The sequence below is a fragment of the Lycium barbarum genome, chromosome 3, assembly GCF_019175385.1.
Source record: "Lycium barbarum isolate Lr01 chromosome 3, ASM1917538v2, whole genome shotgun sequence".
Classification (NCBI taxonomy): Eukaryota; Viridiplantae; Streptophyta; class Magnoliopsida; order Solanales; family Solanaceae; genus Lycium; species Lycium barbarum.
Window position 1 is genome coordinate 136,185,895 of NC_083339.1, and position 14,880 is coordinate 136,200,774.

At 36.0% G+C, this 14,880-nt stretch overlaps 2 protein-coding genes across 4 annotated transcripts; both read left to right on the plus strand.

The window, feature by feature from the left end:
• The first annotated feature begins 258 nt into the window (after positions 1 to 258).
• Positions 259 to 4,324, plus strand: LOC132632783 (CASP-like protein 4A3). The gene is made up of 3 exons (XM_060348858.1): positions 259 to 930; positions 2,068 to 2,203; positions 3,895 to 4,324. Exons 1-3 carry the CDS (start codon positions 341 to 343, stop codon positions 4,099 to 4,101), a joined length of 933 nt encoding a protein of 310 aa, XP_060204841.1. The 5' UTR covers positions 259 to 340; the 3' UTR covers positions 4,102 to 4,324.
• A 1,877-nt stretch (positions 4,325 to 6,201) lies between these two features.
• LOC132632784 (4-hydroxybenzoate polyprenyltransferase, mitochondrial) lies at positions 6,202 to 14,523 on the plus strand. 3 transcript variants are annotated; one of them, XR_009579469.1, is made up of 10 exons: positions 6,202 to 6,768; positions 7,125 to 7,260; positions 8,054 to 8,175; positions 9,072 to 9,141; positions 9,309 to 9,458; positions 11,166 to 11,301; positions 11,427 to 11,523; positions 11,976 to 12,054; positions 12,187 to 12,225; positions 13,967 to 14,523. XR_009579469.1 is itself a non-coding variant. In XM_060348859.1 (8 exons), the coding sequence occupies exons 1-8, from the start codon at positions 6,383 to 6,385 to the stop codon at positions 12,040 to 12,042; spliced, it is 1,164 nt and encodes a 387-aa protein (XP_060204842.1). In that variant the 5' UTR covers positions 6,202 to 6,382; the 3' UTR covers positions 12,043 to 12,058. The 3 variants fall into 3 exon arrangements, 1 of the variants encoding a protein (XP_060204842.1); XR_009579468.1 differs by having other exon boundaries at positions 6,203 to 6,768; positions 13,972 to 14,523; XM_060348859.1 differs by lacking the exons at positions 12,187 to 12,225; positions 13,967 to 14,523 and having other exon boundaries at positions 11,976 to 12,058.
• The last annotated feature ends 357 nt before the right edge of the window (positions 14,524 to 14,880 follow it).

Consider the following 14,880-nt stretch of genomic DNA (forward strand, 5'->3'; position numbering starts at 1 on the left):
CATAATAAAAGGGAAGTGACTTAATTTAAGTACGTGATTAACGTATCTACCTAATGAATACTTGAGAAACGAATAACAAAATTTCAAAATTTAAAACGAAAGTGTCTTAAAAATATGCTTTATCACGTGTTCAATTGAAACAAGCCGTAATTTGCGTGTGTAAATGAAATTCACTGTTCGAGGTAAGCCAAGAAATAACAACTTTTTTTTTTCTAAGAAAAAGGTAAACAACTAAAAGCAGTTCCACTCCTACCAAACAAAAGCACTTGCATTATTTTCCTACTTTTTTCCTCTTACTCTCTAAATAAAGCGCAAACTCTTCCCGGGGAAACTCAAAAACATGGAGAAATCGAATTCCAACTCCAATGACAGCAATCGTCACTACCGGAATTCCCAGAAAGAAAACAGCCACAGATCAATGTCTGACACAGACTCACAAGTGGACTCATTCCACTCCCCTCTCCGTTTCGACTCACCTTTTCCTTCCGATGAACCTTTCCCTGACAATAATCACCGCCCAACAACAACAACCAAGTCTCTCTCTTCAAAGGGCTCCATTGTTTCAGTCGACAAATTCTACTCACCACGTAGAGATCTACATAAACCTTCTTGGGAGAATATAAGCTTACCTCCCACACCGGAAAACACAAACAAAGATCAGCTGTGTTTTAACAGGCCGGCTGTTAGAGAGGATGTAGTAACTACTACCAAGGTGCGACAACCGGTTCGTGGTGGTGCTGACGTGGAAAGTGGTGTGGAGAGCTCGCCTGTGAGGACTGGGCGTACGAAGAGGGAATTGATGTTGACTAAGGCGGGGCTAGGGTTTAGGGTTTGCGAGTTTGCTTTGTGCTTGATTTCGTTCTCTGTTATGGCGGCTGATAAGACTCAAGGTTGGAGTGGTGACTCTTTTGATCGATACACCGAGTACAGGTTGAGATTTTCTTTTCCTTATTTGCATATTAGTTGTAATTGGAAGCTGCTTGGTAGTCTAATTTTCGGTTTAATATTGACCACAATTCGGGCATGGAGTCTTTTAAGTTTTTTTAAATAAAATTTACATATTTAGAAACTGCGCAAAATGTACTATAAGTTGCAATAATTGATAATTCAAAAGATATATAAAAAATTACGGTCAAAGAAAGACTTATTTGAATCTTGAAATCCGAAAGGTGCCACATAGTTGGGACGGAGGGAGTACTAATTTACTGATTTTAGTGCTATTCACTCAGTGAATATTGTGAACAAGAATTTCATGCTAATAGACAACCGGTTTGTATAACAGTATAAGTATGCATTTCATTAGTTCTTAAACAGAAGAAAGTGATGATGTCCCTACCAGCAAGAGTGGCTCAATTGGTTGAGAATGGGGCTTCCATGATGGAGGTCTCAGGTTCGAAATCCTTTGCCTACGACAGTAGGGGATTTACCTTCTGCGTTGAGCTAATCACACGGGGCTTGCCTGGTGCGGGTTATCTCTCCTATCTGATTTAAGGGCTATTGCGCAGTAGCAGGGTTTACCTTGTGCCTGAAGGGTAGTGGTTGTGGGTTCCCTTGTCATAAAAAAAAAAAAAAAAACGGGGGGGGGGGGGGGTGATGTCCCTACAACTATTCCACTACTTTATGTCATCAAAAATTACATTACTGGCCTTGCATATATATTTCAATGTAGTGAGGCAGATCAGACTTACTTTCATCAAATTAAAACTCTGTATGCCTAATTTATTATAGTAAGGCCTGTACTTGGATTTTGCTTCATTCGATATGAGTATCCAATAATGAAAAGTCAGATTATGTCATGTAGCAGTTGGTTATTTGGAAATGTTGTGTCTTGTCATGTAACACCAGATTCTTCTTGTCATAAGTACCGGGGCGCTGATGGATTTTAGCTGTAGACAGAATTTATTTATTTCTCTTTCAGCGGAAGAAAATAATGTTATTTGTGGTTGATGCAAAGAGATTTGCTGTTCTTTCTTTCTTCAGTTGGCATTGCCTATTTCTCATTTATTATTTCCTAGAACTACTTCCCATGGCTTTTGGTGATATTAGATCTTTTATATTATGTCACAGGTATTGCGTTGGTGTTAATATTATTGGATTTGTGTATTCTGGATTTCAAGCGTTTGGTCTAATTTACAATCTAGCAAGTCGGAAACACTTTCGCTCTCACCAGAGTCGATATCGTTTTGATTTCTTAATGGATCAGGCAAGTAATAACTTTTGAACTTGTCTACTTTCGCAACACCTATTTCTAGTTTATTATTGGTTACTTGTGTTGGATGTTACTTTTTCATAGCGGCTGTTAAAATGCTGCTGGATAGGAGGGTGTAAGTCATGATAATTTCACTTTACTAAAGATCAAATAACTGCTAGTTTGGAGAAGTATGGTAATAATTGACCTTTTCAAATAGTCCAGCTTTAGGAGCATCTTATTAGGTCAGATTCCTTCAAAGTCCTTGTCTGTGGTTTATGCTGAAGAAAAACTTTTGATCTTAGGAGCTAACAGATAAGATTCAGCTCTTCTGAAGAAAATCTTTTCAATGCCTCATTTACAATTTACACTACCTCATTCAACACTTAAAGACCATGACCATGTGTGGTTGCACTAGTATGATATAGGATGGCAGTGGGGAATCCACCCTTTATCAGGGATAAGCGCTACAATGAATTTAAATTCATAGTATGCCTGCCGGTCATGCTAAAAAGAGATGCTGGTGGGCTGAACGCGATAATTGAAAGAAACGGCGACAGTCATCTACTCTTTTTTTCTCACTTTGAGAGTCATCTACTATACTTCCTTACTTGTCGGGGGGCTGATGACCTATGCTTCACTTGTACTAATTTTTGCTGGTCAATTTGATTGTTATCATGAGAGGTCTGCTGTATACTGAAGTATGAAATTGAGTATTATTTATCAATGAATAAGCTTTACAGCACAAATCATTCCTTTCACGTCTTAATGATTAAAGCTTTCATTTTGAAGTTTGATTTCACACTGATTTAGATGAAGATAGGTCTGCCTTCAGTCTCCAGGGGACTTTTGACAATTATGTCTTATTACTCAAATTTGTATTAACCAAAAAACTATATAAGTACTTTCAAATTAATGAATTTTTTTATGAAGTACTTAAAATTCAATAACCCGTCATGCTTAGAGGCACAAGTTTCAGTATCTAAACTTTGCTTTGTCCTTTTAGCAAATTATACTACTTAATAGAGTGATACCTAGAAGCATCAGATGTGATAGTTTTCGTAATTTGCTTTATTAAATTTGATGACCCTCTTAATTTGTTAATGCCATTCTGCTTCATTTTTCTGTTCTTCGTTTTAAATCCAACACAACATAGACCGTGTTTATCAATGGGAGTTGTAAACGTCTGACAATGTTCCTGAACATGTTATTTGAAAGACATCAAACATGGTATCAAATCTTTCTTTGTTTACTTTGTTGAGTTTCAAAATTTCATATATGTTTGGTAAACCCTGTATCACATGTGAAAGGTATTTCCTAGCAATTAGCATACATGCCAGCTTACAAGATTATACTCATCTTCGTATTTCCACCGGGAGAAACCTTATTTGGAGATGTTGGGTTGTAGCATGTTTACGCATTTGTGGTTCTCGGGACAGAAATGTAGTTCTTGAGCAATTTTAATACTAATGGAAAAACTACCAGAGTCCAAGCTATAACTTCATGTATGAAAGAGAATTGAATACATATGCTGACCCTCCTAGAATTGTAGAATACGCACTTAGCCTTCAGAAATTCTTACTCAGTTCATGGTGGTAATTGGAAAACTGTTTTAAACCATGTTCATAACTCTGTTTCGCACTGTTCCTGTTGTTTTTATGTACGATTTGCTCTTAATAATTTTGCTTTTGCATGTACCTGTGCAGATATTGGCTTATCTGATTATGTCAGCATCTTCTTCAGCTGCAACGAGGGCATATGACTGGATATCAAATTGGGGAAAAGATGAGTTTACAGAGATGGCATCTGCATCTATAGGGGTGTCTTTCCTGGCTTTTATAGCCTTTGCCTTTAGCTCTCTCATTTCTGGTTACAACCTCTGTAACCGAAATGCCTCTGTGACCCAGCAATGAGTTTGTATCCATTTATTCGATGAGTATATTTGAGAATCGCCACATAAGATCTTATTTCTAGCTTGAAAATCTGTACAGAAGTAGTAAATAGATTCAACTACATAACTTTTTCTAGAAATAACGGAAGGTATAAATTTAACTGACCTTTTTCCCCGGGCTATGATTAGTTCAATGAATTAGAACGAATCAATTGGTTGGGGGCATGTTTCCATTCAATTGAAAACTTTCTATTTTTTAGTATTCTCAAAGAACAAGGTTGCTCGCTTTTACGAAACATATGCGAATCCAAAATATGGTCCTCACAACATTTTCATGATGTTGTTATGATAAATTAATGCGACTCAGCAGGAAAGAGTTCTTGCCTCCTTTGACACTGGTCCCGTAACGAGTGAAAAATACCTTGTACAATTTTCATTTCCATTTCATCGTGATCTTGTATAAAAAGAATAAAAGATCTTGATCAATCAGAACAAATGATGGCAAGTCAAGAGCATTTTTATTCCTATATATATATATATATAATAGTGAATGTATGAAACTATAATGAGTCGTGTTCTTCAAGTCACACGTTGCTTTCTACCACATAATTTACAACAAATCTTTGGCATAGCATTCCTCTAAGATCGATATGGAGTTGATTTTAATTATGGAATCATAAATAGAAGAACCACTAATTGGGTATTGCAAGTATTATATTTAGCGCTAGTGTAATGGAGTAATTAAGGTGTTTAACCGGTGGTAATGACAACTTTAAATAATTGGTACGCGTTTGGTCATGCAATTTGGAATCATTACTTCATATTTTTATTTTGAATAAATGTTTGTTTATGAGTTTACACAAAATTTCAACTTCATGTCATTATCCCAAATCCCGAATTCTCTAAAAAGTAGGATTTGAGATTTTAAATCACGATTTCAATTTTTTAAAATATAAAACTTAATCCATAAGTTTATATTTTCCATAACTTGGCTAATATATTTTTTAAATGTAAAAATGACTCAAAGTAACAATGTTGGTTCGTCTTCCGGCTATCTGATCCGAAATGCATGCTCTACGTGAAAAGTTTATTTGTATCGTGCAGTAGAATTATATTAAAGAGTAGTTACACTACAACTCATGTTCAATTTTTCTTTTTACTGAATCAAAGTTCGATCAATAGATGTTGAATTTTTTGGAAATGCATGTTCTTAACTATGGTATGCGCATTTGGTGAGATTGTATAGAATTAGGGAAGTTTTGATAGTTTTCACAATTTATGGGGTTTACAACAGGGAAAAAGCTCAAATATATCATCGAACTATTAGACTAGAATCATTCATGTCACTCGTTAATAGTTGGGCTAAAAAATGTCACCATTGTTATCATTTTGAGTCATATATGCCATTACTAACTAACAAAACTCTATTACTATCAGATTTTGCCACATAACATTTCTAAACCTTTCATTTTACGAGTGGCAAATATGGGCCAGATCGTTAGGTTTAGTAGCATATTTGAGCATTTTCTCAATTCTTATATAAATCTCCATATTTTCTAATTTATGTAACAAGTTTATACGGACAAGTTTGTCCCTCATACTAATAACATTATTATTTTACATGGAAAAACTATATTTTTTTTTATTGGATTATGAATCTAATTTTATTTTACATCATTCGCAATTTTCACGTACTTTACGGCTCTTCAGAAAAATTTGAAAAACACATAAAATTTATTTAAGGAAAAAAAAATACAGATTTAAAAGAGAGTACACTAATGAGGTGTACATTGTTACGAGCAGTTACATATGGGTGAAATTTGGAGTTTTAATAGTGGTCGGGAGAAGGCTCAAATAAGTCACACTCATGTACATCTACCCATCTAGACCTCATTAGTGTATTTTCTTTTAAACCCCTCGATTTTTCTTCAATAAATTTTATGTGCTTTTAAAATCTAGTTATAGAAAGTATATAAAAATTGTGAATGATGTAGAATAAGATTAGATTCATAATCCAATTAAATAAGAGTTATATAGTTTTTCATGTAAAATAATAATCTTATACTAGTATAAGGGATAAACTTGTCCTTATCATTAACCTTTATATAATTTATAAAATCCAAACTACATGTCCATCAAAACTTCACCAACTTCAAATGAATCTATTTCAAATCAATGTCTAAAGGAGCCAAATAATGATGTAATTTCATAACGTCCAATTCATAGATGCCCTTTTACTCCTTGCAAATAATTAGCAGACCGATTGTTGTGTCACTCCTTCAAAATTCCCTCCCTTCGTCAAAATGGCACTGTATCGCCGCCTTTCTCGTAGTCGTCATGCCTTCCATCATCACTCTATCGCTGCTCTTTACCCCTCCCCCCACCTAACAAACCCTAGACTAATCAACCCCTTTCAATTTTCTTCTTCTGATGGTGATCATAATTACACTCACACCCCCAATTCTAAAGTATCATTGACATTTTACTCCCCACATTCTTCAAGAATTGAACTTTCAGGGCTTCACTTTTCAACCTTAGCTAATTCAGAAGAAAAGAAGAAGAATGAGCAACAAAAGGCAAAGCCTTCTTGGATTGATGCTTATTTGCCTCAAAGAATTAGACCCTATGCCCATCTTGCCCGACTTGATAAACCTATTGGCACTTGGTTACTTGCCTGGCCTTGCATGTGGTAACTCCTTTTTGTGTTTTGTTTGTTTTCATTGTTATACGTTTAAAGATTTAATAATAGCCGAGTAGTCTCCTTATTAGTAGTATTAGTTAGTAATTGTATAGATTCTTTCTATCAAGGTGTATTACTATATGTTGCTTCATTTGCTTTTAGCTTGCTATTTTGTTGTCATATTTTTTTGATACAATGCTTCAAATCCTTTTCTTTTCGTTCGGGCCTAGTTTCTATCAGAAACAACCTCTCTACCCCCTCAAAGTTAGGGGTAAGGTCTACGTACCCTCTCCAGATCCCACTTGTGGGGCTATAGCGGGGTGTTGTTTTTGTTGTTGTTTTTACTTTTAAGGATTTATATGTAGGTCGATTGCTTTGGCTGCTCCACCAGGGAGCATTCCTGATGTGAAGATGATGACATTATTTGGTTGTGGGGCTTTGCTTTTGAGAGGTGCTGGATGTACAGTTAATGATCTTCTTGATCGAGATATCGATACTAAGGTTATTCGGCTTTCCCTTTCAATTCTAGTAGGATTTTGTATAGTTTTTTTAAGTTGAGTTACATACTTCTATATCCCCAAAGATGAAATTTTATTGCTCTTCTATTTTCTTGTTGGTTAATTGATGTGGTAAACCCAAGTGACTGCTTTAAGTATTTGTTAGTTCTATAAAAAAGGACAATCACCAACTCATTATGACTTTTCTCTCAACCCTCTTGGATAATAATAAGAAAAAAAATAGAGACTCATTATTCTCTATGGATATCTAGAATGCTTCGAGCAGGCGAGTGGTTTTCCATAGATATTGCCTAAGTAGATAAAAGCTGGATCTCAGAATGAGGATTTTGGTTACTGAATGAAGGTGATTCTTCAAGCTACTTCCTTCTGCACTGTCTTGCTTACGGGAGAGAGAGAAAGACGGGATTTATGGGAGGACAAAATGCTAGTCTTTCCCCTCATATTATGACGTTTCATTTAGTTTCACTTGGTTCTTCTGGGATCTTTACTGCTCAATTGGGTAGCAATGTGATACTCTTTAGTGCCATTGAAACTTAAAGTTGTTACCTTATGTCTGTTTTGTTTTCTCACTCTTGTTATCATCCGTAATCTTTTCCAATTTTTTTAAAAAGTCCTTGACTGTTGAAGTTGACATCTTATATTGGTTTAATTCCCGACTCCTAATATAAGCCTTTCTTTCCAATCTTCTGAAAGCTGGTTTACCTTTGAGCTTTTGCATCACACGTTGGTCTTTTATTCTGCTTTGTAGTGCATTTGAGAGCTTTAATGCAGTGCAGGTGGAAAGAACAAGGTCGAGGCCAGTCGCTAGTGGTGTCTTGACACCCTTTCAGGGGCTCACTTTTCTTGGGTTCCAATTGCTATTAGGTCTTGGGATTCTTTTGCAATTAAACAATTATAGGTTTGTCTTATTTTCTTCTTGACATAATTTTGTTCTTTCTCAGACTTTCCCCTTGCAGAGAAAGCAGTTTGCTTAATCTATTTCAGAGTGTTTTGATTGATTGGTTCATTCTAGTTGATTAGCTGATCTAGGGAATGGCTATCTGTTCATCTCCTGGTTTATAGAGAGATTAGCATAGTTCCCTTCGTAAGTATGAAATCAGAAAAATGTATATGTTGTATGATACTTTGTGGATCTGACGAATGTTATCTCGCTGGACAGCTGTTTCTCTAATCACGCTATTCATTTCGCTGAGCAAGTATTAAAAAAAAAACAAAAAAACTTTAAGAGTATTAGTCATATAAATTTGTTGTGTCTGATAATGTGGCAACCCATTCCCTTCTCCAGAAGAAGGATCAGTGTGTCTATTGTAAAGACTCCAACTATTATGACCAAATATAATGAACACATAGATTGTTGACATTTCTCATCTTTTTCCATTTTATCATTTCCGGCATCATTCTCAACACCTGCCCCCTCCCAGCCTGAAAAACTCAGTTCTTTGTTGAATTCTTACTTTGAACTTTGATTTTTACGTCAATCCATTAATGGGAGCGACATCACAGTTTTGTTCTTGGCAAGATAGTTATGGAAAGTGTAGTAATTTTCACGAGTTATAGACATATGGGACCAAAGACAGCGCATTTGTTGGAATCCCCATTTGGATTACATATGGTTTGTCACTTTTTGTTACTATGCTTAAAATTTTCACGGACGGTTTATTTTTAATTTACGAATATTTTGGAGAACTAGATATTCGCTAGTGTCTTTGATTCTTTCTTGCATTTCAATGAAAAAAGAGTTTTTTTTTTTTTTTTTTGGTAACATTCTTAATGATTCATCTCATATTTCTGCAGCCGCATTTTGGGAGCTTCTTCCCTGTTGATGGTCTTCTCATACCCCCTCATGAAGAGGTTTACATTTTGGGTAATGTATTCGATTCTTCATGCTACATCTCCCAAAATCAGTATATATGTACTATCTCTCGCTCTCCCTGCCCTCAAACTCCAAAGGATACAACCCTTCTCAGCTTCTGTGGATCTTTTGCCAACTGTTTGGTTTAGGATGGGTGATATCTATATCTGTTGGTGCAGCCTCAAGCCTATCTTGGTCTAACTTTCAACTGGGGAGCTTTGTTAGGTTGGGCTGCTATTAGAGGAAGTATTGATCCTTCAGTTGTGCTTCCACTATATGCCTCGGGTGTGTTTTGGACGCTTGTATATGACACAATATATGCACATCAGGTACATATTAATCATTTGAAATTAGCTGCCATTATTTATACTATATTGAGTTTGAGACTTCTAGCAGAATAAATACTAACATGAATATAACATATTGGGATAATAATCATGCACACCATTTCGCCTGCTTATTAACTTCCTGTAACCCTATCCAGAAAGATGGAGCCTCCTATTTACTCCCTCTGTTTCAATTTATGTGAACTTTTTCGGAGTACGAGGGTCAAACTTTATAATTTTGACCCTAAATTTTGACATAGATTTTTCAAGTTTGTAAAAATATTATACGTTTAGAAATTAAATAAAAAGTACTATAAGTCATGATAGTTTATTATTCAAATAATTTAGAAAAGATGTAAGGAAGACGTGGTCAAAGAACCACCTCGTAGACACCCCAAATAGTAATAGGTTCACATAAATTGAAACAGAGGGAGTACAAGTTTGCAACTTTACTCTCGATGCCTCACATTTTTTATTTTTTTTGGATTGCTAATCCCCTTGATAAATATAACAGTCAAATTCTGAATTTTTTTGGAAGTTATTAATAGACATCTGTGTGATTAGAGTGCAGTTTCAATCATGTAATTCTGGTCAACGTAGAGAGAACCAGAAATGCACTTATATGTATAATATACATACATTATATATACATTGATGACGTGTGTCTGTGTCTGTGTATATATATGTGTATAAATACATATGAGAGAGATGTACTTCCCATAACTCCCATGTGCATCTCTTTCAGTGTTTTCATCTTTTGAGGATTTGTGTTGGTTCGTCTGAGGGGAAGGTGAACCATGCGGAGGCAAAAAAAGAAAACTAGGTGATCTTCCCATCTGCCTATGTCTTTGTAGTGGGCAGAGTTACCTAGTACCTATGCTGATGGGAGGTAATAAATACTTGGTGGAATAATCAAGATACGTACGGCCCGGATGCCACCAATCATCAAAAGAGATACTACTTGACTTGTATATTATAGTAGTAATTGTGCGAGGAAGTTTAAAGCAATGGTTCAAAAGATATTTTTTTCGGACAAATATCTCCGCAAAGTTTGAATTATGAATAGTTAAATGAATTTGAATTCTTAAAAATTGCAAAATGGTATAGAATAATGTTGCCATTAGAGATTGGGTGTCTTGCAGAGAATCATATTCTTGCGAAAGTTCTCTACTTTTGGTATAGATTTCTTATATATGTGATCCTGTTCCAAATCAATATAATTATTACGTTTTCAAAAGAACAAACTAATGGCGTGGTTGTTTACTTTTTTGGATTTTCTGACATTCCAAATGGAAAAAAATGTATGATAAATTCGAATTGAGGGAGTGGTTGTTATTTAGGAAAAATCCTAGCGGTATCAGACTACATTTTGGAAAAGCCTGTACTTGCTCATTTGCATGCATTATTAGGTAATAATAATGAAGACCTGCCTTTGCCATAAAAAATAAACATCACAAAATTGTTTAAATGAAGAAAAGACCCATGTTGATTAGGCCCTTTAGACTCTCAGGTTCTCAGTATCATAATTGCCTTGTGCCACAATTGATTGCAGCCCTCATAGCATGTTGCACATGTGTCTGAATGTTTACTTATATAGCATATGCACCAGTCTGGATTTGTGTTCCCTATTAAACTAGTATGAGATACTTAAAAAGTTCGTAATTTATGTGAAAGCAGCTCTTGTCAATATGTTAGTAACTGTTCATCCAGGATAAAGAAGATGATCTCAAAGTGGGTGTCAAATCTACAGCCTTGAGATTTGGAGATTCCACAAAAGAATGGATCAGTGGGTTTGGATTAGCATGCATCAGCAGTCTTGCTCTTTCTGGAGTTAATGCCAATATTGGTATCTATTTTCCTTCTCTAATTTATTTGGCTATGATGGTCTTGTGGACATCATTTTCTTGTTACTTATTTACCATAATTTGGTTTAATTTAATTTTTTATTTGTCTCTTTTCTGTTTGGAACAGGATGGCCATACTATGCCTTTTTGACAGCTGCTTCTGGCCAATTGGCTTGGCAAATTTTGACTGTTGACCTATCATCTCGTGCTGATTGCAATAGAAAGTATGTATCACGTAGTAATTAGAGACATCTTATTTGTCTAACTGGTTTACTGCTACCTTGAGCATGAAACACCTGACATACTGACAATTAGTCATCAGTGGCTGAGTTATTTTGTAGCAAGTATCACAAGCAATTCACACTAAGCATGACAATATCTCTTTTTTTTTTTTTGATGACTGAGAAATTCGTCTGGAGCCGACCCTTTGGGCCAACCACAACCTTTGAAACTCGGGGATGATGGGCCCGCCCCTCTACCCTTCTCCACTTAAATACCAGAGTTGATTCGCTTGCCGCGGGGCTCGAACCTATAACCTAAGACACCAGTCCCTCAACCTTTGCCAATATTATAGCACCCAAAGCAGTCCAAATGCACCTATGAACTGTTTCATGTGACTGATAATGTTTAGTCTTCTAAACTCTCACTATTTGAATCTATTATGCTTTGTATGTAGATTTGTTTCCAACAAATGGTTTGGTGCGTTTATCTTTGGGGGGATTCTATCTGGAAAACTATTGTGACAATAGTAACTGGTAACAGTGCTTTTTTCTTCTCTAACCTTTTGTTTATTGTGAATCTCAATGCCATTGATTGGCTCCAGAGTTCTTTCCCAAGAAAGTATTGAGAGTTATATGCTAAGTCATTTGGTTCTAATTCTTCTGCAGATAAAAAACAAGTCTTACCAATTTAACCGGCTGGAGATGGTAAGTTATATTTATTCCTTTTTGGTTGAGTTGGAGCTTTTTGCCTTTTGGTTTGGTATTAGACTAGACTAAATGGAGATGATTACATCTGATCGTGTTACTAGTAGCACAAAGAGGATGAAAATAAAGAAGGCTGCATGAGGATGGTTCGATCATGTAGTACATAGACCTCTATTAGTAGCTGCGCAAAGAGGATGAAATAAAAGAAGTCGCATGAGGATGGGGTGGTCATATACACGTAGACCTCCAAGTGCTTTCCATTTGTATTTGTGACACTATAATGATTGTAAGTGATAAAAGCGGACGACGTAAATATAAAAATTGTCTAAAAAAACCTACAATCTCATGGAATCTATAATGAAGAACGTGACACAACTAGAAGTAAAAGATACATTTAAGTAATATTAATTAATTGGGACTAAGACTTAGTCGTGTTGCTACACTTTTTAGGTCTAAGATTAGGAGTAGTTTTGCTTAAATGATTTGTTGGTAAGTAGAATATGCATACTCTAACGTTGGAGAGCCCCTAATTTTGTCTTAGAAGATATTTCTTGAGATTGGTACGAAACGAGTTCAGTGAAAACTTTGGAGGGTTCAAATCCCAGGAGAGATAAAAAGCCACGTGATTTCGCCCAATCTCTGTAAGCCTTGGTGGGCATAGTCACCCCATACCTGTGCTGGTGGGAGGTACTTGGTACCTGGTGAAATAATGAAGATCCTTGTAGCTTGCCTGGCCACCATCCCAAAATAACAAGAAAAAAAGGAAAAAAAATGAATTCAAATGGGATGGAACGTATATTGGAGATCCATGTAGCCCACCCTACTAGTCTGGGAATCATACGTGCTGATATGATATAAGAACATCCATGGTCTGACCTTATATCCTTTGAATAATTTAGCTCTTGTATATTTTGTTTGGTTTAGTCGCTGATGTTGCTTATTTTGAACTTTGTTCCGGTCTCTGAAACACTTTCCATGAAACAACATGCATTGTAATTTTGCTCCTTTCTTTTTGGGATGCATAGATCCAGTGGTCTTTAGTTAAAGCGTTGCAAACTACTCCCTCCAGATCAAAAAGATTGTCCACTTAGTCATTTTTACACCCCCTTAAGAAAATACTAACTCCTAGGCAATAGGTAATGACTAAACTACCCTAATTAAATAGGTATTGGAATTTGATCACTTAGTAAGGGCTATTTTTGAAGAATAAGGTTAATTGTTTCTTGATTTGGTAAGTGGACACTCCAAAAAAAAAAAAAAAAAAAAAAAAAGAGGTAAGTGGACACTGTTTTTGATCTGGAGGGAGTAACTGGATTTGTAGTCCTTGCTTCCGGATGCGATATAATGTCTCTGTCTAAACAATGAAATGCGTGTGCTTTAGAAGTGATATTTTTATGATTACCCCCCCCTCCCCCCAACACACACACACAAAAAAAAAACACAACCAATTTTTTTAATGATGTACTGTCTTGCTAGGAATTCAGGTGACACTAGGTTTTCTTTTTTTTCTTCCCTTGCCCCGGATTAAAGGAACTTTCTTGGTTGTAAAGATTAATTTGTTATACATGGATGTGGACTGGTATGAAACCATGAGTTACAAAGGCAAGAACATCTTAGTAAATTGCATTCTTCATGACCCATGCCATGGTGTGCGTTAGCACCACTCTTCACTTGTAATCACTGTGAAGACATGTATTTTTGTCCCCGTGCCTAATCTCTAATTCAAGTATTCTTTAACTAGTGTAGCATGGGAGCTCAATCTTGGAGCTTGCAACAAATTTCAAGCTGGATGCTCAAATAATTTGTTCCTTGCAGCATCCAAAGCTGTATTTGGGTTGGTACGAGAAACATACGCAGGATGTGTGACCATCTTTTTGCAGATATTTTTATTTATATAGTATAGATTTGTTTGGAGATATGGTAAAAAGCTAGGGGTCCAGGCATACAACAATAACTACGACTCAGTCCCAAACGTTTGTGCAGACATAACGCTTCTCTTTTCTTTTTCTTTTACCTTAATAGTCTTATTGGGTATTTCCTCCGTGCCTTCATGATAGAAGGCAGTAGATTATAGCTTTCTCTATGGAAGAATTAACCAGAGAGTTTACCAAGATATCTCTCTGTATACAGTAATCTCAAGGCCGATGTTGTTGTAGGTTCGGTTTGGCCATTGTTAGGGAATTTTCTTGCAGATGTTCATTGAAGGCTCCTCTCCTTTCTTTTCCTTTGTTTGAAGATGTATCATTTCCTTGTAATGTATTCTCTAAAATAGTTTGGGCTGCTTTTCAAGGAACTTCATCATTTTTTTGCACGGATTGCCCTTCTTTTGGGGTGGTCTTTAAATTTGCCCCTTATATTTGTGGTCTTTAAATTATGCCCCGCATATTGCTGGTCTTTAATTTTTGCCCTTCGCATTGCAACCTTGAGCGTCACGCAGAAATCATGAGCTTCTAGTTCGAACCCTCGCTCAAGCATAAATTAAAAAAAAAAAAGTTTGCAAGGCAAGATTTGGGTCGCGTGTATGCTAGATTCGGCATACACTTGTTAAGGAATTACCAAAGTTATGTCAGACCCGGCATACTCATGACTTGGCATAAGTATGTTGGATCCGACATAATTTTGGTAATTCTTTAACAAATTTATGCCCGTGGGGGC